The 19570-nt window shown below is 42.7% G+C and overlaps 3 protein-coding genes across 11 annotated transcripts in view; 1 reads left to right on the top strand and 2 right to left on the bottom strand.

Annotated features, from left to right (window-relative positions):
* Positions 1–14269, top strand: part of PNLDC1 (PARN like ribonuclease domain containing exonuclease 1) — a 48913-nt gene extending 34644 nt beyond the window's left edge. The window contains exons 20-21 of one of the 2 annotated variants that reach the window (XR_013837664.1): positions 8582–8647; positions 14166–14269. The gene's annotated coding sequence lies outside the window, so the exon portion shown is untranslated. Of the gene's footprint in view, positions 1–8581; positions 9492–14165 lie in introns of those variants that run through there. The other variant, XR_013837665.1, reaches the window with a different exon arrangement.
* LOC307213768 (mas-related G-protein coupled receptor member A8-like) lies at positions 350–10372 on the bottom strand. Of its 2 annotated transcripts, XM_079971935.1 has the most exons (4): positions 10304–10372; positions 6468–6580; positions 4460–4564; positions 350–1453 (listed from the first exon to the last, which is right to left on the bottom strand). In XM_079971935.1, exon 4 carries the CDS (start codon positions 1438–1440, stop codon positions 469–471), a length of 972 nt encoding a protein of 323 aa, XP_079828061.1. In that variant the 5' UTR covers positions 1441–1453; positions 4460–4564; positions 6468–6580; positions 10304–10372; the 3' UTR covers positions 350–468. The 2 variants fall into 2 exon arrangements, with proteins under 2 accessions (XP_079828061.1, XP_079828062.1); XM_079971936.1 differs by lacking the exons at positions 6468–6580; positions 10304–10372 and having other exon boundaries at positions 4495–4587.
* LOC307213770 (proto-oncogene Mas-like) lies at positions 13681–18187 on the bottom strand. Of its 7 annotated transcripts, none has more exons than XM_079971942.1 (4): positions 18065–18187; positions 16004–16094; positions 15249–15305; positions 13681–14749 (listed from the first exon to the last, which is right to left on the bottom strand). In XM_079971942.1, exon 4 carries the CDS (start codon positions 14719–14721, stop codon positions 13756–13758), a length of 966 nt encoding a protein of 321 aa, XP_079828068.1. In that variant the 5' UTR covers positions 14722–14749; positions 15249–15305; positions 16004–16094; positions 18065–18187; the 3' UTR covers positions 13681–13755. The 7 variants fall into 7 exon arrangements, with proteins under 7 accessions (XP_079828068.1, XP_079828067.1, XP_079828065.1 ...); XM_079971941.1 differs by having other exon boundaries at positions 13681–14752; positions 18065–18186; XM_079971939.1 differs by lacking the exon at positions 15249–15305 and adding an exon at positions 17194–17276 and having other exon boundaries at positions 13681–14752; positions 18065–18185.
* Between the last annotated feature and the right edge of the window lie 1383 nt (positions 18188–19570).

Raw genomic sequence — 19570 nt, 5'->3', positions numbered from 1 at the left:
TGATAACACCAAGAGGTCTCTTTCTTTCCTCTGGGCTTCCAGACTCTTCACTTTCATCCTCTGTTGCCACTCCTAACCTCTTTTTCGTATTGATTGCTTGCCCTTCTCAACTGTCTGATCGTCTTGTCCACACTTTTGCTCTCCCTTGAGGGCCTTTACTAAATGACCACATTGAGAAATGGTATCACTGTCAGTCTTTGGTGGCTCAGTCACCTTTGCCCTCTAGTTTTGACTATAGTCCTCTACTTTCAGGCCACCTGCTGCCTCTGCCTAGTTGGCCATCCAAAGGAGAAAGTGGCCCTAGTGCCACACCTAGGTGGGTGTGTTAGAATCAATGTAAAGAACAACCTTAAAGTATTTGAAATAAATTTATTCTGAAACTTGGAAGGAATGTCGTTTTTTCTCCATAAAACGTATACATTTTATTTTATTTTTAAAAGGAAATTACTTCTGAGGACAAGGATATTGTCATGCCTGCTCCTGGTTCGCTGCTGTTGGCTCTGCTGTGTCTTCAGTATCCTTTAAAGCCCTCTCAAGAAACAAACAGAAGGGTTCAAAGCCTTTCTGCCCCTTCCAGCTTCCAACAATGAGGAATACAAAAGGAATGCTGCTGCAGGTACAAGTATCCAGTAACAGAGCAGTGGTCGTCAACAGATACCAGTTCATTGATTCCACCCAATATGAAATAGCATGAAGTAATCTAGTTGGGACACTGAGAATCAGAATCAGAATAGCTATGACTACAATGGTGATGTCAAGTCTTGCTAGAGGCTTTTGCTGTGGTCTTCGACTTCTGATCCAAATGGCCAAAGTGAAGAAGAACAAGCTGGGGAAAAAAAGGATGGCTTCCATGATGACTTCTACTATATTTGCAATTGTACAGATGGCAGTGTTAACATTAACAATTTCATATCTTGGATAGCAGGAAAAATATGCCATAAGTGACTCCAGGCCAGAAACCATCCACAAAATCGCACACATTGAGACAGAGAAATCTTTGAACCGGTGATGTTGCCACCAGACTGGGAAATAGACAGTGAGAAACCTTTCAGCGGTGAGAGCTGTGAAGATATATAAGGTGGTATCATATGCAAAAATATGAAGCATCTCCATTACACGTTGGACTACTGTAGAGGTTTTCATGTCTCCGAGAAAAAAAGCAGCCACTTCAAGGTTGCACAAGATTATAATAAGATTTGCAAAGGTCACATTTAAAAAATATGGGCCTAACTTTGGCTTGTTGATCTTGCAGCAGTAAAGGTACAAGACAATTGCATTAGCTATTAATCCACCAATGCAGATGGGAACAGATGCAATCAGCATATTTAATCTGAAATAGTATGAAGCTTGCATGTATTTGACCATTTTCTTGGGTGCACCAGCAGTGTGGGAAGACAAGGTGTTTGCTTTTGCCATCATGACATTATCAATGTATTCCATTTTTCTTCTCAACCTATAGAAATCACATATAATTTGTAATTATTAAGGTATTGAGTTTTTCAGTATTCCACTTCCCAAAATCTGGCAGAGAATTGCCAATTTTGAATTTATTTATGCTCTCCCTTGTTTGGCTGCTTGTAATAGGCGGATATCAGAATTCATCCCCCACCCCCCATGAGGAATGGTTGCAGCGTTCAGGACTTTCTAGTTTAGCAAAAATATGAGTAAGGAGTGACTTAAGTGACTCAGTTAATATAAGTGGGGGGGGGGACCATTTTTTTTAAGCAAAATCTTAGAAAATTCAGAGATGAATTCATATGAATGCTTAGTTTAAGTGGGACAAAGCACTATCCTATGGTAGAATACTCAAAGTAAGAATTTGAAAATAGCTGTTGCTGTTGCTGATACTGATTCCGCCTTCCCTTGTCAGAGACATGGCTCCTTCTTGCCTCCCTCCGTCCCCGGCAGCCGCCCCCTTCCCCGATCGGGAAAGCCATGCTAAGTCCACCTCCTCTCTTTCATTAGCATCGTGCAGACCTCTCCCCTGATGATCTCTCCCAGCAGCTCCATATAGATGTTAAAAAGCATGGGGAAGAGGATGGAACCCTGAGGGACCCCACAAGTGAGAGCCCAGGGGTTTGAACACTCATCCCCCATCACCACTTTCTGGACACGGCCCAGGAGAAAGGAGGAGAACCACTGTATAACAGTGCTCCCAGCTTCTCTAGATGGTGCAGAAGGATGTTATGATCGATGGTATCAAAGGCTGCTGAGAGATCCAGCAGAACTAGGAAACAGCTTTCACCTTTGTCCCTAGCCCACCAGAGATCATCAACCAGCGTGACCAAGGCAATTTCAGTCCCATGATGAGGTCTGAATCCCGATTGGAAGGGATCCAAATGGTCCGCATCCTTCAGGCGTGCTTGGAGTTGTTCAGCAACCACCCGCCCAATCACCTTGCCCAAAAATGGAAGATTTGAGACTGGGCGATAGTTGGCCATATTAGCCGGGTCTAAAGATGTTTTTTTAAGAAGCGGTTTAATAACCACCTCTTTTAGCGTGGCTGGGAAGGCTCCCTCACAGAGGGAAGCATTCACCACCCCACAGAGCCCATCACTCAGCCCTTCCCGGCCCGCTTTTATTAGCCACGATGGGCAAGGATCATGGAGACAGGTGGTTGGTTTCACTTGTCTAAGCAGCATGTTCACATCCTCAGAGGTAACAGATTGGAACTGATTCCATGCAACTTGACTAGCACTTCCCCACTCCGGCCCTGCTCCCACGGTGGAGTCTACTTCTTTCCGAAACTGAGAGACTTTATCTGCAAGAAAATTTGCAAAATAATTGCAGGAGATATTGGGGTCTTTTCTAGGCCCCGATGCCAAAGGCGGTTCTGTTAAATTGCGAACCACCTGAAAGAGTCTCCTGCTGCTACTTTCTGCATATGCAGTAGAGGTGGTGAAGAAAGTCCTCCACGCTATCGTTATTGCCACTTGGTAGGCTCAACATTGAGCTCTAACCTGTTTCCGGTCCAATTCAGAATGAGTTTTCCACCACCGGTTCTCTAGCCATCTCAACGACTGTTTCATCGCCCTCAGCTCCGGGGAAAACCACGGGGCTGTCCAGGCTCCATGCAATTGGAGAGGGCGCTTCATAGCCAGACAGTCAATAGCCCTGGTTAACTCCACATTCTAGCAGGCCACCAGGGAATCAGCTGAAATGCCATCAACATGGGATAAAACATACCCTACATTCTCTGGAAACCATTTGGGTCCATTAAGTGGTGGGGGTGGACCATCTGAATCGGTCACACCTCCCTGCAGAGGGGAAGGGTCGTGGAGAAGTCCAGATGCACCAGGAAGTGATCTGACCATGGCACTTCTTTAGTTTTGATTTTACTTAGTGTCAGATCACTAACATCCATAGAGATGAACACCAGGTCCAAGGCATGTCCGCGGTTATAAGTTGGGCCAGACTTATTCAGGGACAGCCCCATGGAAGCCATGCTTTCCATGAAGTCCCGAGCAGCCCCTTGTAAGGTTGTGTCAGCATGGGTGTTAAAATCCCCTAGAAGAACCAAACTAGGTGTCTCCAGGAGAACATCCGCCACGACCTGAAGCAAGTGTGGACCCCGCTCCCTGATGCTAGGCCTTTTCCCATCTGGCCTAGGGATGGGACACTTGCTTCCTCCACACTCACAGCAGCCGCAGTAAGGCATTTTAAGGTACAGTGGTACCTCGGGTTACATACGCTTCAGGTTACATACGCTTCAGGTTACAGACTCCGCTAACCCAGAAATATTACCTCAGGTTAAGAACTTTGCTTCAGGATGAGAATAGAAATTGTGCTCCGGCGGCACGGCGGCAGCAGGAGCCCCATTAGCTAAAGTGGTGCTTCAGGTTAAGAACAGTTTCAGGTTAAGTACGAACCTCCGGAACGAATTAAGTACTTAACCTGAGGGACCACTGTATATGTATTTTAAGATTAGCAACTGCTGACTTCAACGAAATGCTGAGCAGTTGCAAAAACAAGCTAACTCCACTTGGAGGCCTTTCATATATTGCCTGAGCAAAATGGATTCCAACAAAAATGCAGTTTAATAGTTCAATAATAAAAGTTTCGCCTTCACCCCTTCTCCCTCGTTAGCAGCAACTAGAATTTTAATATTTTTGTTATGGGGAAAATAAAGTTTATGTTCTATTATGCTACTGAAATTTTATTTTCCCCATAACAAAAATATTGTAACTTTTCCTTCAGGTTTTTTTTTTTTTTTGCCATAACAGATATAAGATTTTCTCATTGCCCCTCTGTCATTCCTACCCATCACAAAAGTACAAAGGCTAGGTATATATTATTTATGTAGCAAACTGCTTAAAGATCTGATCGCTGTTTGGGTTCTCTTTGGAGAAATAGACCACATACAGTCAGAATTAATTCTGCAGGTTCCTACAAGACCTGCAAAACAGATAGAAGATGAGGGGAACTAGCAGAAATGTAGCTGTTTAAAAATCAAACTCACGTAAGCAGTGGCAAGACAGAAGAGTCAGTACTAACGTGATTGTACTCCAATTTTCATTTCAAACTTCTTTGACCATGCTTCTGCATAATATGATCAGTTCCACTCCTATGAAGTGTGACTTATGTAACAAACTGAATACTAGAATCTCATGACCTCACAACTACTGTCAGGTGTGATATAGTTACGCTCACAGTGATATCACCTTGTACCTATATACATATAGCTTCAAATGAAGAGAAGGAGACTGCTTTGATTTCCCTGGTAGATGACGTGTACCTGGAGAGAGAGTATTTATTTATTTATTTATTTATTTATTTATTTATTTATTTATTTATTTATTTTATTTTATTTATTTATTTATTTATTTATTTATTTATCGAATTTATATACCGCCCTATACCCGGAGGTCTCAGGGCAGTTCACAGAACAGAGTTACCTCATTTCATAGGCACCGACTCCTAGGAGCCAAGGCAGTTTGAGCCCCCCCATGTGTATTTTGAGGGGGCCAGGGTGTTTGGCCCCACCCCGGCTCCTCGCCACATTGCATAATGTCACACCAGCCCGCCCCCGCCCCCCCCATCCACTGGAGAAGCCAGCGCCTCTGCCTCGTTTGTTATCTCAGTCCTCTGGAGATCTTTTCATATCATCAGTCATCGTAACCTCTTCAAATGTCTGGACTGGTTCCGTTCCTGAATGGTGGAGAGATACTAGAAAGTGGGACTGGAGCCACTCCTTGCATGGTTTCTAAAAAAGTTTTGAAGGCTTCCATTTCCACCAAGGGAAAGGAAACAACTTTCTTACGGTCCACATATTGCACATGGAAATTCTCTAACCTCTCAGCCACAGCAGAAGGCAGGCGAACGATGCATCGTGGAGCATTTGTCCTTAGCCCTAGCTCAGAGACCTAGTCAGGGTTACAAGCCCTGCCCAACTAAAAAGGCCACAATATTCTTTAAATTAAGGTCCAAAAGCCTAGGAGTGGGGGAGAAAAGTCTTTGCCTGGCACCTAGAACTAGATAAGAATGGTTTCAGTTGTGCTTTCCCAGGCAGAGCATTTCCCATGCAGGGGCCATCACAGGAAAAGGCCTACTATCTTCTTGCCACCTTCCAAACCTCCCATGGAAGGAGCATATGAGGAAGGGCTGCAGATAATGAGCTCTGGGAGCCTCTGGCAAGATCTTGGACAGCTTTGTGAAATCTTGTGAGAACTTCCAGGGCCTGCAAGAGAGTCTCCCAGAGCATGGTAAGCAAGGTAGAGAGCTTAAAAGCTCTCTCTGTGCCTGGTTTTCCCACCACAGAAGGAGCTTTTAAGTTCTCCACCTTGCTAACCAGATCCTGGGAAGCCTTCCTATAGGCTCTGGGGTGAACTCACTCTCTCTCTCTCTCTCTCTCTCTCTCTCTGTGTGTGTGTGTGTGTGCGCGCACATTTTTATTACTTTTCAGTTACAATTCAGTAATAGCCTCATTATAAGAATACCAATTTATAATACAATCATTATTACCAATTGTTCAAATACTGATAATTTAGATAAAGATTGATGGCTTGATAATTTGCTTTAATTCTGCATTCAAAATCTTATTAATTTCCATTACATTCTGATCATAATAACAATCCCTTATACAACAACTGGAGTATTAATAACCATTACATTCTGATCATAATAACAACCCCTTATTCAACAACTGCAGTATTAATAACTTCTATTCATGTTGACACATTAAATGAGTTCTAAAACTGCAAGCGAGGAACTCAGACTATATCTTTTTTGTTCCTGTGTGTGGCAATTGTTCTGTCCATTGTGTTTCTTCCCGTCCTTGTAAGATGTTATGTCTCTCTTCTCCACCCCTCCCCCCCGGTTGTTGCTGTTATCTGTCATGCCTTGGACGGAGCTGATATCCCACTGTTGTTCCAGAAATTTCTCCATTGCTCCATCCTGTGCTTCGTTGTTTTGCAACTTTAACAACAGCTGCAAAAGTCACTCTGTCCCAATAAATAACCTGTTCTCACCATTTTTCCTCTCAGCCTGGGAAGAAGAGTGGTCTGTCGAACTGTAGATGACTCAGTAATGAACCTTATCAATTCCTTGGCAGTTTGCAGACTCCTTTCATCCTTCTGTCCAACTGAGGATATATGAGCAATTATACTTCCAATTAAATTAAATTCCAAGTCTTCTTATAAATAAATTCCAAGTCACTCCATAAATAATAAAGGGTGAGGAAGAGTCAGCTCTAAGTTTCCATTGTAAACCTTTTGCAAAATAGAACTTCCCTCCCTTTTTCCTTTTATTAAATACACACAGTTCCATTTAATGTTATATTCCATATGTATAATCCAATTTCTTCCATCCTTGCTTGTACAAATATAATTTGAACTAACATTCAGAGGAGGTTGCCAAATCATTAATGTAGAGAACTTTAAATAAAGAACTATAAGCTCCCCTCCCCACATCTTTTACACCTAATGAAGTCTTATCTCGAGTTCAAACCTTAAAGTCCTTGCAATTGGTTTTGTTCCACAGTTTGTGATCTCATCTCTTCTAGCACGTTCCTGTACTTTAGTCCAATTAAGTTCTAATGAACAGGAGAACCTCTGCTTCTTAATGGCAGCATTGGAGGGTTTTCACCAGGCAAAGTGATTTTGCACTCAGCACCTCCCTGCCCCCGCATTCCATGTCAGAGCAAGAGCCAGGTACTGAGATGGACTGCGAGTGAAGCCCATTTCCCCCATCCCTGGGGGGGAAATTTGCAAGGAGAATTACCCTCAATCATCCTTGTTTTTCCTTTGCCAATGATCTCCTGCTGTTGTGGGGTCTGGTTCCATTAAGGCAGAGCGGAACCGGAAGCAGATCTCACCAGAACCTTCATAGGGAAGGCAAAGCCTGCTCGGCCCTCCAGCTTCAGAAAGGTTGGGGGTGCTCATGCAGGGATAATTCTGGGGTAGTTTCAACTATATATAATTTTAGTTTTATGTGCAACCCCCAGAACGCAACCCCCCCAATGTTGTGGATCAACTGTACTGCCTAATATTTTGAAAATCTCTAAGTAGTGTCATGTCTGTCTGTCTGTCTGTCTGTCTGTCTGTCTGTCTGTCTGTCTATTATCTATCTATCTATCTATCTATCTATCTATCTATCTATCTATCTAATATTAAAACAAAAACACAAACCTAAAGCCAGTAAAGCAACAGTAAAAACACAAAAGTCATATAAAAGCAAGCATACAGAAGTTTCAGGCACATAAAACAGATGGCATGAGTTGGGGAAAATATGTACATGCAGATGTTTATATGAACAGATCTGGCGGCAGCATGGTTAGCCTATGGGAGATACCATGGTGAGCTCTTGCACTTCAAAATGTTCCGTCCAGCATTGACAACACCAGGCTACTTCTCTAGCATTTGCTTCAAAGGTTTTCCTCAGAGATGTATGTACTGGATGCTGTTCTCAGTCATTCCAGATATACTTATATATCCACCAACATACTTCTTTTCTCTGGGCGTCCTGGCTTCTCGCTTTCCTCTTCTATTGTCCATCCACCTCATGAAGCTGTGATAGCTCAGTTGGTAGAGCATGAGACTCTTAATCTCATGGTTATGGGTTCAAGCCCCACGTTGAACAAAAGATTCTTGCATTGCAGGGGGTGGACTGTATGACCCTCGTGGTCCCTTCCAACTCTACAGTTCTCTGATTCTATCTGACCTCCTTTTCATAGTGGTTGTCTGCTTGCCTTTTTCCGCTGTTCAGTTACCTTGACTGCACTTTTGCATCCTTTGTAGGATCCCTGCTTATTGACCACACTGAGAAATGTCAAACTCGGTGTTTGGTGGCTCAGTCACCTCTGCCCTCTGATTTTGACTCTCAGCCCACCAACTGGCTCTGCATAAGAAGCCATCCGGACTGGAGATTGCCCTAGTATAGGGCCGAGATGGGTGTATTAGAAATAATGAACACAACATCAAAGCATTCGTAATAAATTTATTCTGGAACTGTGAAAGAATGTCCTTGTTTTTCTATAATCATCTGATGCGGGGGTTGGGGGGGTTGGCTTCTGATGCCAGAGATATTTTCAGGCTTGCACCTCATCTGTTTTGGTTGACTCTGGCATGTTTTCTGTATCCTCCAGTGCTCCCTCAAGTAGCATATGGAAGGACTTTAAGGCTTCCCACCTCTTCCAGCATCCAACAATAAGGTACACAATAGCAATGGCACTGCAGCAGATTGAATCCAGTAACACAGTAATGATTTTCAATGTAGTCAAATCTACTGGGAGTTTCCAAAATGAAAAAGTAAATGTAGCTCTGGTTGGGACATTGAAGATAAGAATCACTGTTGCTATGGCCACAATGGTAATGTCAAGTCTTTCTCGGGGCTTTTGCTGTGATCTTAGGGTTCTGATCCAAATGGCCAAAGAGAAAAACAACACGCTGGATGGGACAAGAACCACCTCAGTTATTAAGGATATTATACTTGAAGTTCCACATTGAGATTCAAATTCCTTAGCGGTTATGAAGAATTTTGGGAAGCAGAAAAAAAAGTACAGAAGTGACAGATTGCAAGACAACATCCATAAAATCACACACAGTATGGTTGAGAAATACTCAGGCCGGTGATGTTGCCACCAGACTGGGAAATAGACAGTGATGTACCTTTCAGCAGTGAGAGCTGTAAAGATGTATAAATTGGTGTCATAGGCACATATATAGAGCATCTGGATTAGACGTTGAATTGGAGAAACTAGACGTACATTTATAGAATATAAAAAAGCAACTTCAGCACTGCAGAAGCTTGTCAGAAGATTTGCAATAGTAAGATTTAAAAAATAGGGGGTTAAGTTAGTGTGTTTGATCTTGTAGCAGAAAAGCCAAAAGACAATTACATTCGCTATGAATGCAAAGATGCTGACTGGAATAGTTGCAATAAAAATTGTTCCAAGCTCCTTGGGAAGTCTGTAGGGTTTCTTGGTTACACCAGCAGAGCTGGAAGGCGATATGCCTTCTTCTGGTATCACATTATCAATATAAGCTATTATTCCTTTCAACCTGTCAAAATCAAACATAACTTACAGTTACTATTAAGGTACCTAGATTTTGTAATAGCCGTAGGAAAGCTTCAAATGATCACCTGTCAGGCAAGGATGTTCTTGTTATTAGATTCTACTCCCACAATTTTTGGCAACTGGAGAGAATTAAGTGAATGGGATAAGGATCTTCCCAGTAACTGGCTGGTGGGCATAGATGTCTAGGGACCTGTAGGTCAAGAGGAGGCTTTCCCTCTGAATTTCTGTGCTCCCTTTGCCAGACTTGGGCTGAGTAATACTCAAGCAAATTAGAATAAGAAGTCAATGCTTTTGGAGAGAGTAAAACAAAAAGTCTTGTTGCAACTTAAAGATTTATATTGTGGCATAATTTAGATTTGATGAAGTCAACTCTAGACCATGAGAGTTTCTACTATGATAAACCTGTTAGTTTTTAAGGCAGCACAAGACTCATTATTTTTGCTGCAACAGCCTCTTATGACTAACCCTTTGCCATATTGGGGGAGGGGGAGAAAAATATTCACAGGCAGTGGCTGTCCGAATTTCTGCCTTTTCTCGCCTCTTCCCCTTTTCATTCCTTTGCAACCATCACAAAATATGAAGGGTGGCCATATACTTTTATACAGTGATCTGCTTCACAATTTGATTACTGAATGGATGTTGTTGGGAGAAGCAAGTAGAGATACCCCAAATTATCTCTGGCAAGTTCCTATAAAGCCTGTTAAGCAGACTTGATGAGACTAACATGAATATAGATGTTGAGAATCACACTGACGTAAGCAGCTGCAAAGCAGAAAAGTCAATACTAACATAGTTGCACTCCAATTTTCGTTTCAACCTTCTTTTCTCATTCGTCTTCCTCTCACAGTAATAGAATTCTGCAAAGATGTGACCAAGTGCCACTATTATGAAGTGTTGGTTGTGTAACAACTGAATACAAGAATTTCATGACCTCATAGTGACTGTCAGCCACAATATGATTAAACTCACATACTTCTCTGTACCTATTGAAATCTGGCTTCAGATCAAGGAAAGAGACTGCTTTGATTACCCTGGTATATGACCTGTAGAGATAGGGTAGTGTGACTTGATTTATTATCTCAGTTCTCTTTCTGCCCTGCCACACTAAATGACCGAGTTCATTCCAATGCAGGAAGGGTATTATGTGTCCCCTGTAGTGGTGCCAATTCCGCCAATCAAAGCTGTCAAGTGGGCACATGTAAGAAAAAGCGATCTTGTAGGTAAACTGATCCCAAATTATTAAATTATTAAGGGCTATGCATATGTATATATGGGACATGGGTGGCGCTGTGGTCTAAACCACAGAACCTAGGGCTTGCCGATCAGAAGGTCAGCGATTCGAATCCCCGCAACGGGGTGAGCTCCCGTTGCTTGGTCCCAGCTCCTGCCCACCTAGCAGTTCGAAAGCACGTCAAAGTGCAAGTAGATAAATAGGTACCACTCCGGTAGGAAGGTAAACGGCGTTTCCGTGCACTGCTTTGGTTTGCCAGAAGAGGCTTAGTTATGCTGGTCACATGACCTGGAAGCTGTACGCCGGCTCCCTTGGCCAGCAAAGCGAGATGAGCGCCGCAACCCCAGAGTCCTCCACGACTGGACCTAACGGTCAGGGGTCCCTTTACCTTTATGCATACTAACAGTAACCTGGACTGGTAGCAAATCGGCAAACAGTGCAGATCTCTGAGCACAGGTGTTATATGCTGACAAGGCCCTTTCCTGTCAGCAATCATGCTGCAGCATTCTGCACTAGCTGCAGGTTCCAAATCAAGCACACGGGAAGACCCACATACAGCACATTGCAGTAATCCAGCCTTGAAGTAACTACTACTGTGGCAAGGCTTTCCTGGTCCAGTAATAGCTGTCAAACCAGTCACAGCTGGTCAAAGGTACTTCTAGCCACAGAGACTACCTGAGCTTCCAGTGACAGCTGGATCCAGAAGCAGCTCCTTCAGGAGGAGTGCAACCCCATCCAGGGTAGGCAGCTGACCAGTTTTTGAGACATGGGAACTCCTCACCCACAGTGTCTCCATCTTGCCAGGATGCAAGCTCCGCTTGTTTTTCTCATCTATTTCACCAGCGTGCCCAGCCAAATGGCTCAGGAATTGCACGGCCCCTCCTGATTCAGATGTTATAGAGAAATAGAGCTGAGTGTCATCAGCAGACTGATGGCACCTTGCCCTAAAACTCCTCATGACCATCCCCAACAGCTTCATATAGATGTTATATAGCACTGAAGAGAAAATAGTCCCCTGCAGCAGCCCATAACATAGCTGTCAGAGGGTCGAAAGGCCCTCTCTCAATGCTGCCCAATTTCTTTGACCAGCCATGCAGGATGACATATGTTCACTTGCTCCAGATCCAATGCATGCCTGAGACTTTCTACTGTAAATATAAGTATTTTGCCTGCATAGTTTTTACTGCTGCTGTAGCTGAGAACCAATTCAAGACTACCAAGTAAATCCTATTTTAAGCTTGCTTCCACCATCTGTTGTCTGATTTCTTTGTTAAGTGAGGTAAATGAAAAGGGGGAGCCAGCTTCAATTTTGCTGCTAAGAATGGGACTTTGTTCAACCCACACATGTGGGCGCCTGGAGGGGTAAATTACAATTAATATATTCATTCCTATCTATTAAAACCCATTCCACAATATACAGCTGAGGGATTGGGCTACAGAATAGTAAGCTGAGACCCAGTGCCATACATATCCCACACTGTCGGAAGTAGGTGATAAATCCCTCAGCTACTCTCCTCCCTCTGCCTCTTCACAGAGGGGGAACTCCACCAAACCAAACTTCCCCTCAACCTAGGTAGGGTAATATATTCACTATTTTAACCTTCATTTTTGCCTGGTCCTTATATTCCCTTGCAACGATATACCCCCGGTTGTGGTCTGGTGGTTCATCCTAGTATTCTTGGAAAGAAGGGTTCCTGAATTGCATACAGGGCCGGATTTAGGTTTGATGAGGCCCTAAGCTACTGAGACGCAGGTGGCGCTGTGGGTTAAAGCCTCAGCGTCTAGGACTTGCCAATCGAAAGGTCGGCGGTTCAAATCCCTGCGGCGGGGTGCGCTCCCGCTGCTCGGTCCCAGCGCCTGCCAACCTAGCAATTCGAAAGCACCTCCGGGTGCAAGTAGATAAATAGGGACCGCTTACCAGCGGGAAGGTAAACGGCGTTTCCGTGTGCGGCTCTGGCTCGCCAGAGCAGCGATGTCACGCTGGCCACGTGACCCGGAAGTGTCTCCGGACAGCGCTGGCCCCTGGCCTCTTGAGTGAGATGGGCGCACAACCCCAGAGTCTGTCAAGACTGGCTCGTACGGGCAGGGGTACCTTTACCTTTACCTTTTAAGCTACTGAAGGGAATGGGGCCCTTTATATGTCCAGCTGTCCTTTGTCAACAACAAATTGTCACTGTTTTTTGTGTTGAATATATGCTATATGGTAATTTATGGACCTAATAGGCATCTAAAGCCATTTGCACATAACAAAATATGTATTTTATTAAAGTAACTTACATCATTGGAGCCTACACAACACAAAACACTGTTGCTGTATGTAGGTTTTATTTTATTTGTGTATATATATATATATATATATATATATATATATATATATATGAAATGTACATCCAGGTTTTTCCCCTTTAATTTTTTTGGGGGGGACCCCAAGAGAGTGGGGCCCTAAGCTATAACTTGTTTAGCTTATATGTAAATCCGGCACTGACTGCATATCTTAAGCCTGGTCAACTTGGCACACAGAGCAAAGCTGTTGTTCAAGGCTCACTATTTAACTCCATTCCCTAACTGGGCTGTGGCATTTCGATACCTTTTAGATAGACACAATGCCTATCTAAAAGGCATGGTTACTGCTCAGTCCCAACTGTGTCTATTCAGAAGTCAGTCCTATTGAATTCAATGGGGCTTACTTCCAGGTATGTCGAGTGAGGATTACAGGCCTAGTATTTATTTAGCAAAACAAAGTTGTCAGTATCACCAGGGTTACTCTCCAGTTTTCTTTTCCACCTTGTTTGATCATACTTCTGCATTTCGTAGAAGCTTAATCCTGCAAAGATACACCTCTTTGGTGATTTGAGGGCCCTGTTACCCCATCTGCAGATGACTTTTCCATGGTCCCTAGGTGAGTATTGTAGCCTACAAGTAACAAACAGTAAAATAAACAAGTCATAATATATTTATTCAGGAACCAGAAATGCCAGTCTATATTCTTTGACTTAGAAGCCTTTTCAGTTCACATTTGAGGCTCTGGATGCTTCTCAGTCTCCTCTTGGTCTACTTGAGTTCTCTCTGCTTTGCCACTCAAAGCTCTCTCAAGAAACATATGGATGGGCTTCCCTCTCTTCCAACATCCAACAGCAAGATATATGAAAGGGTTGATGCTGCTCTTGATGGAATCAAACAACAGAGAAAGTAGAAATGGGACTGGTGCATCTAGTGTTTGGTGCCAATATGCGATGGCATCAACAGTTCGAACTGTGAAAGAAAAGATAAGAAATACAACAGCTAAGATGGTGATGGTGATATCAAGTCTTGCTGGAGCGCTTTGCTTGGCTTCTCTTTGCATTTTGACACAAAGAGCTGCGGTAGAAAAAAGCATGATGGGTTGGAAAACCAGAAAAGTTATTGTAATTTCAAATATAGTTGCAGCTGTACAATCTGCTCTCTCTTCGTTGTGAGATGAAAGGAACCTTGGATAGCAGGAAATATAGGCCACCAGTGACACCAGGCAGGACAAGGGCCACAACACGGCACACACAATGATGGAGAGGTACTTTAGCCTGTGACGTTGATACCAGACTGGGAAGAAGACAGTGAGGTACCTTTCAGCAGTGAGAGCTGTTACCAAGTAGATGCTGGTATTGTATCCAAATAAATATATAATCTCCATTACACTTGAAAAGTAGAGATTGACATAAATTTGTGCCAAAAATGTGATAAAAACCATAATGTAGTAGATGTTTACAATAAGATCAGCAGCTGTCAAATTGAGAATATAAACTGAGAACCTAGTCCTCTTGATCCTGAAGCAAAGAAGCCAGAAGTCAACTCCATTCCCAATTAATCCCCAGATGCAAATTGGAATAGATAAAATGATAATTGTTTCCAAGAAATATTGCTTCTTTGCCCAGTTCTCCAGTTGTGCATAAATTGTATTGATTGTAGCAGTGTGGGAAGACAAAGCAATTGCATCTGTCATGGCCTTAATGTGTCCACCAATTCTTCACCTGCTATAAATCAAACACAATTTGTCATTAGTATGATGTAGTGATAGAGGTAGAAAACATCCAAGAAGATCACTTGACAGACAATATTCCAGTCCCATAAGCTTTGGTTCGTCGTTCAGTCGTTTTAGTCGTGCTCAACTCTCCGTGACCCCATGAACCAGAGCATGCCTTGGAATTTCTTCTCAAAGCTTCTTCTTTTGTGCATGGAGTGTTCCTGGCAAAATACTGGAGTGGGTTGCAAGTTCTTTCTCCAAAGCTTTGGTTAATAAAGGCTAAACTGGAATTTATTTTCCTCCCTAGGCTGCTTCCTCGGTACAGGGGCTTTCTGCATTCATTTAGATGACACGGGGGTGCTTTATCATTACACAATTTTCTGTTGCCTTTCGCTGCTTCTATGGTAAGCCCTAGCAGGTATCAACCATCCAGATACTCCCCCTAAAATATCACAACCTCCAGAAGATAGTGCACCCCAGATCTACATGTTTGAAGGATTCTGTACCTGTTTTCTCAGTACAGACAGAAATTACAGTCAGTACTGGATTTTTCCAGAAGTCATCTGCAAAAGATGAATAGGAAACAGTCAAATCTGAGTTACAGGCAGGTAGCCGTGTTGGTCTGCCGTAGTTGAAACAAAATAAAAAAAATTCCTTCCAGTAGCACCTTAGAGACCAACTAAGTTTGTTATTGGTATGAACTTTTGTGTGCATGCACACGAAAGCTCATACCAATAACAAACTTAGTTGGTCTCTAAGGTGCTACTGGAAGGATTTTTTTTTATTTTGAGTCAAATTTGAATGTTTCATATACAACCCTTCTGCAAGGAAATGTTTTGTACCAAATATACTCATATGCAGAAAAGCATTCAAATAGTCAATATTGCTTTACATAGCAATGAGGCTTTATGGTGGTTCAGTTTCTATCAAGTACCAGTGCTCTGTCATCTAGCTGTTGCGGGTAAGAAAATACAGCCTACCTTGCACTGGAAACATATTGAGCAACTCGCAAGAACGAACTCATTTTAGAACAATCACACCCTCAGGTTTTTTTAATGAAGTGAATGACAGGGTATGCAATTTCCTCATAATTACACACACACACACACACACACACACACACATATGTACATGATGCCATTTGGCTAACTTCCATGATCCAAACTTCTGTTTCATGAAGTTAATTCAGGATATCTAAATGTGCAAAATATCCCAGTTCAGACCATCATTCCTCTCTTAATAAGCTTAGGTGTGCACACACCTTTTGCTCATGCAGCTCTTTCCCTCCTCTCTTCACAATGTGCAGCAGTCCAACCCAGGCATCTCCAATCCAGCACAGCTTTCTGTTTTATCTGAAATGAGAGTTACCAGGTTTCAAACAAGCCAGTCCTGAAAGTGCCTTAAGAGCCTTGGGCTCTGACACACCTTTCAATTTGTGCAGCCAAGATGGGTTTACTAGTGACAGCAATTGGTTATAGGCTTTTCCCGCTAAGGGCCCCATATCTTGACTTCTACTGCCTCCACAGCAATCTTTTGTGGCGCAGTCGGTTGTGCCATCTCAGGACTTTATCATCTCACAGTGCTGCATGTATAGACCAGGCCTTGCCCTCTGAACTACCTGCAAGGCCTGTATCAAGCAAACTCCGTCCCAGGGAGTCACTTGGCAAAGTGCATGCCTATTATGAAGAAGCCAGTTGAATGTGGTGAAAGCCCCACTAGTAGGGCCAGAAAAACACAAGTAGGATACAAGGCATTATCTGGTTCCTAGGCAACGTTCTAAAACAGGACTAGCAGGTGTGGCGTTTGCCTCCTAGGTGGGTCATAAGGAAAGAGTTAAATGAGTGTGATGTGATTGGCCAGAGAAAAACTGATAGGAGGAGTTAGAGTTAGAGTCTGTGTTGTGTGGAAGTCAGTTGAGAGTTGGGAGTTGGTGAAGGAAGAGGGAGGATAAGTCTGTGGGTTGGTCGAGTTGTGTTGTGAGGGAGTGAGAGGAACTGTTAGGTGGAATCAGATAGTTAGTTGGGATAATCAGTTTGAAGTTGTTAGGAACGGATAGGTCAGTTAAGGAACTAAGATTAAGAAACTGACAAGAAAAATTAACTGAAACTTTAAACTTGTTCATGCTAAACAATAAACCTGATTATTTGTTAATGTTAATTGTTAAGTTGTGGGTTGACATAGCAGACGACACAGCGATTTCTCCAAGTAGCTCTTTATTTTGTAAGCTGGAATAGAACTGACTGCAAACAGCTCACCCGGCCTGCTTTTATAGGCAGCCGGCTGTCAACATTGTAGCAGCAACAGCCCAGAGTTCCCGCCTAAAATAACTGACGTGGACCTGAGTGAAAACTATCTACAGACCTGAGTGAAAACTATATACAGTATCCCCCTGCTGGCCCAGGGTGAAACATCACTACATAACATTAACAACTGTCTGGACTCCGTGCGTACCCATGAGAAACGGGTTGGTGGCAGCGAAGAGGCAATCACAGTGGTGGCACAGGGATCAATAGACCGTCAAACGTCCCGGGACCCTGTGTGATTGCCACAAAAGGCAAGAAAGAAGGCAACATTTTCAAATAGATGCAGTCATCCAAATAGAGTAGGCTGATCTGTTGATCCAGCAAAGATCTGGAGCTCACTGAAGGTTTATAAATGTGGCTGCGCTGCCCAGACAGAGTGCTTAGCTCCTTGCCTGGGTAATTTTTCACATGTTGGCTCTGGAAGTTTTAGGAGTACCTTGACTCTCTCACAAATTCTGAAACGGAGTTGTTGGAAGGGGGCTGCAAATATGGTTGCAAGGGTTGTCCAGCAGCTCTTGTGGCACAAGGGCTTCTGGTTGGAGGAGGTCCTTCTTTGGGGTTTGAGCAGAAGGGAATTTTCTTGCCATCTGTTTCATCTGTGGAGTTCCCACTATGTTTCCAGATTGTGGGAGTTTGACTCCAAGGTAATGTAACACAATTGCATCTTCTGGAGAGAAGATGTCAGGGACAGGTGTTGGATGAAAATGTAATTCCATCAATTGCTTTCTCCTCTGACACTGCCACAGCTATACCCAGGCCTCATCACAGTACAAAAGGTGCATGTACAAAAGGTGTACAGTGATCTACCCAACACCATGGTTATGACTGAAGGTTCTTAGGAAGGGGGGGTGGGAATCAAATTCAGTCTAGCAAATTCCCAGGACATTTGTTAAAGACATGTAATGATGTGACTCATGAAAATGATAAATAAAATATAAGCATAGTTAAAGCATTAAAAACATTTTAAAACACCAACAAGCATAAAATAATGAGCTTCAAGATAAACAAAGAAATGCTACCATTATAGTTAACCTCCAGTTGTCTTTTCAACCTTAGGAGGCCACTCTTTTACTCTTCTCAGGAGCTTACTACTGCAAAAGTATGAACCACAGCACTGTGGTGATGTGTTCCTATGTAATAAATGGAATGTAAGAATCTTATGACCTCACAGCAACTGTTTTCTGGAGTGTGGGAACATCTACAATTTTATCACCCTCAGACATGGCTTTTTTAAGACTCGCAGAGGCCCAGGGGCAGAATTTCATTTGAGGGGCCCATGCTCTTCACTGTACTCTATGTCAGTGTAATTTCTCTTCCTCAACAGTTTAAAAATCATTTTATGATTTTTTAAAAAGCTGTAGTTTATTTCAGAAGCGGTAAGTTAGGGAAAAAACACACAAACAAAATTCAAACACAAACATGGTTCTCTGCAGGGGGATAAACAGTTCCTACCAGATTTCCGGATTTCATTTTTTACTTATACCCCACTTATCTGACTGGGTTTCCCCAACCACTCTGGGCAGCTTCCATTATATATAAAAAGGTAATAAATGCAGGTGGGTAATAATGCAGACGGAGTCCAGAGAGAAAAGAAACTGATAACACTTTACTGAGGGAAACCTGACGAAAACAGTATTTAGTACAAGGAGAAATAAACATAGACATCTTCTTGTTCTGAATTCAAACTTTGTTCATAACAGGAAGACATATAACTTCAAATACAGGGGGAAAACTATATCAGAAATACATGATCAATTAGAGCATGCAGTACCTCTACGCATCATGCCACCCAACCTGGTTGCTAAGCAGCACATCCAAACACCTCCCTCTTGCCTAGTTGGCTTACTGAAAACAGAATTAATCCTTAGATTACAAACTGAATGATCCCTGTTGTTACATTTCTAACATGGAGAAGGTTAAAGCAGCTAGGGAAAGTATTGAGGGTTTCAGCAGTGAGTGGAAAGATGCTGTCTGCACACCAGAGGCTTCGTTGACAGAAGGTTTTTAAAATAGTTCTGCTGTAATTATATTAGAATAGAAGTTTTTCCAAATCCAGTTCTATTGTTTCCTGGTTACTCTTTGATCCAAATCTCATGCCCATTGTCTCATATATGTATCCTGGTTCTGATCCAAGTTTAAACAAAGGCTATAGACTCTTGCAATTATGCCTTTATGCAAGATAAACAGAATTTCCCACTTGTTCTCCAATTTTGTATTAGTACCACTCCAGCCCATTCCCACAAAGTGGTTTAAAGGGACATAACTTATAGACAGACTTGCAGGAACATGGGATATTATATACCGAGAGCACAGGGCAGCAACATTTGCTTCTTTGAAAAGTCAGACAACTTTCTCCACTCTTCATTCCTTACTGATTAAAGCAAATACTTTCAAAGGGCAACACTTCAAAAATCAGCTCATTGCAAAAGGAATTGTCTTTTTTAGGCTAAATACATTTCAAAGGAAGTAGAAAATAGGTTTAACTTGGTAATAATTGTAATGATAAAGTGAGAATGGGGTAAATA

This window comes from Podarcis cretensis (genome assembly GCF_951804945.1).
Source record: "Podarcis cretensis genome assembly, chromosome: 3".
NCBI classification, from domain to species: Eukaryota; Metazoa; Chordata; class Lepidosauria; order Squamata; family Lacertidae; genus Podarcis; species Podarcis cretensis.
This window is presented reverse-complemented; position numbering and strand designations above follow the sequence as displayed.

Bases quoted from the DNA above. Each gene is read 5' to 3' on its own strand.
- LOC307213768 (XM_079971935.1), bottom strand. From the start codon at position 1,440: ATGGAATACATTGATAATGTCATGATGGCAAAAGCAAACACCTTGTCT.
- LOC307213770 (XM_079971942.1), bottom strand. From the start codon at position 14,721: ATGACAGATGCAATTGCTTTGTCTTCCCACACTGCTACAATCAATACA.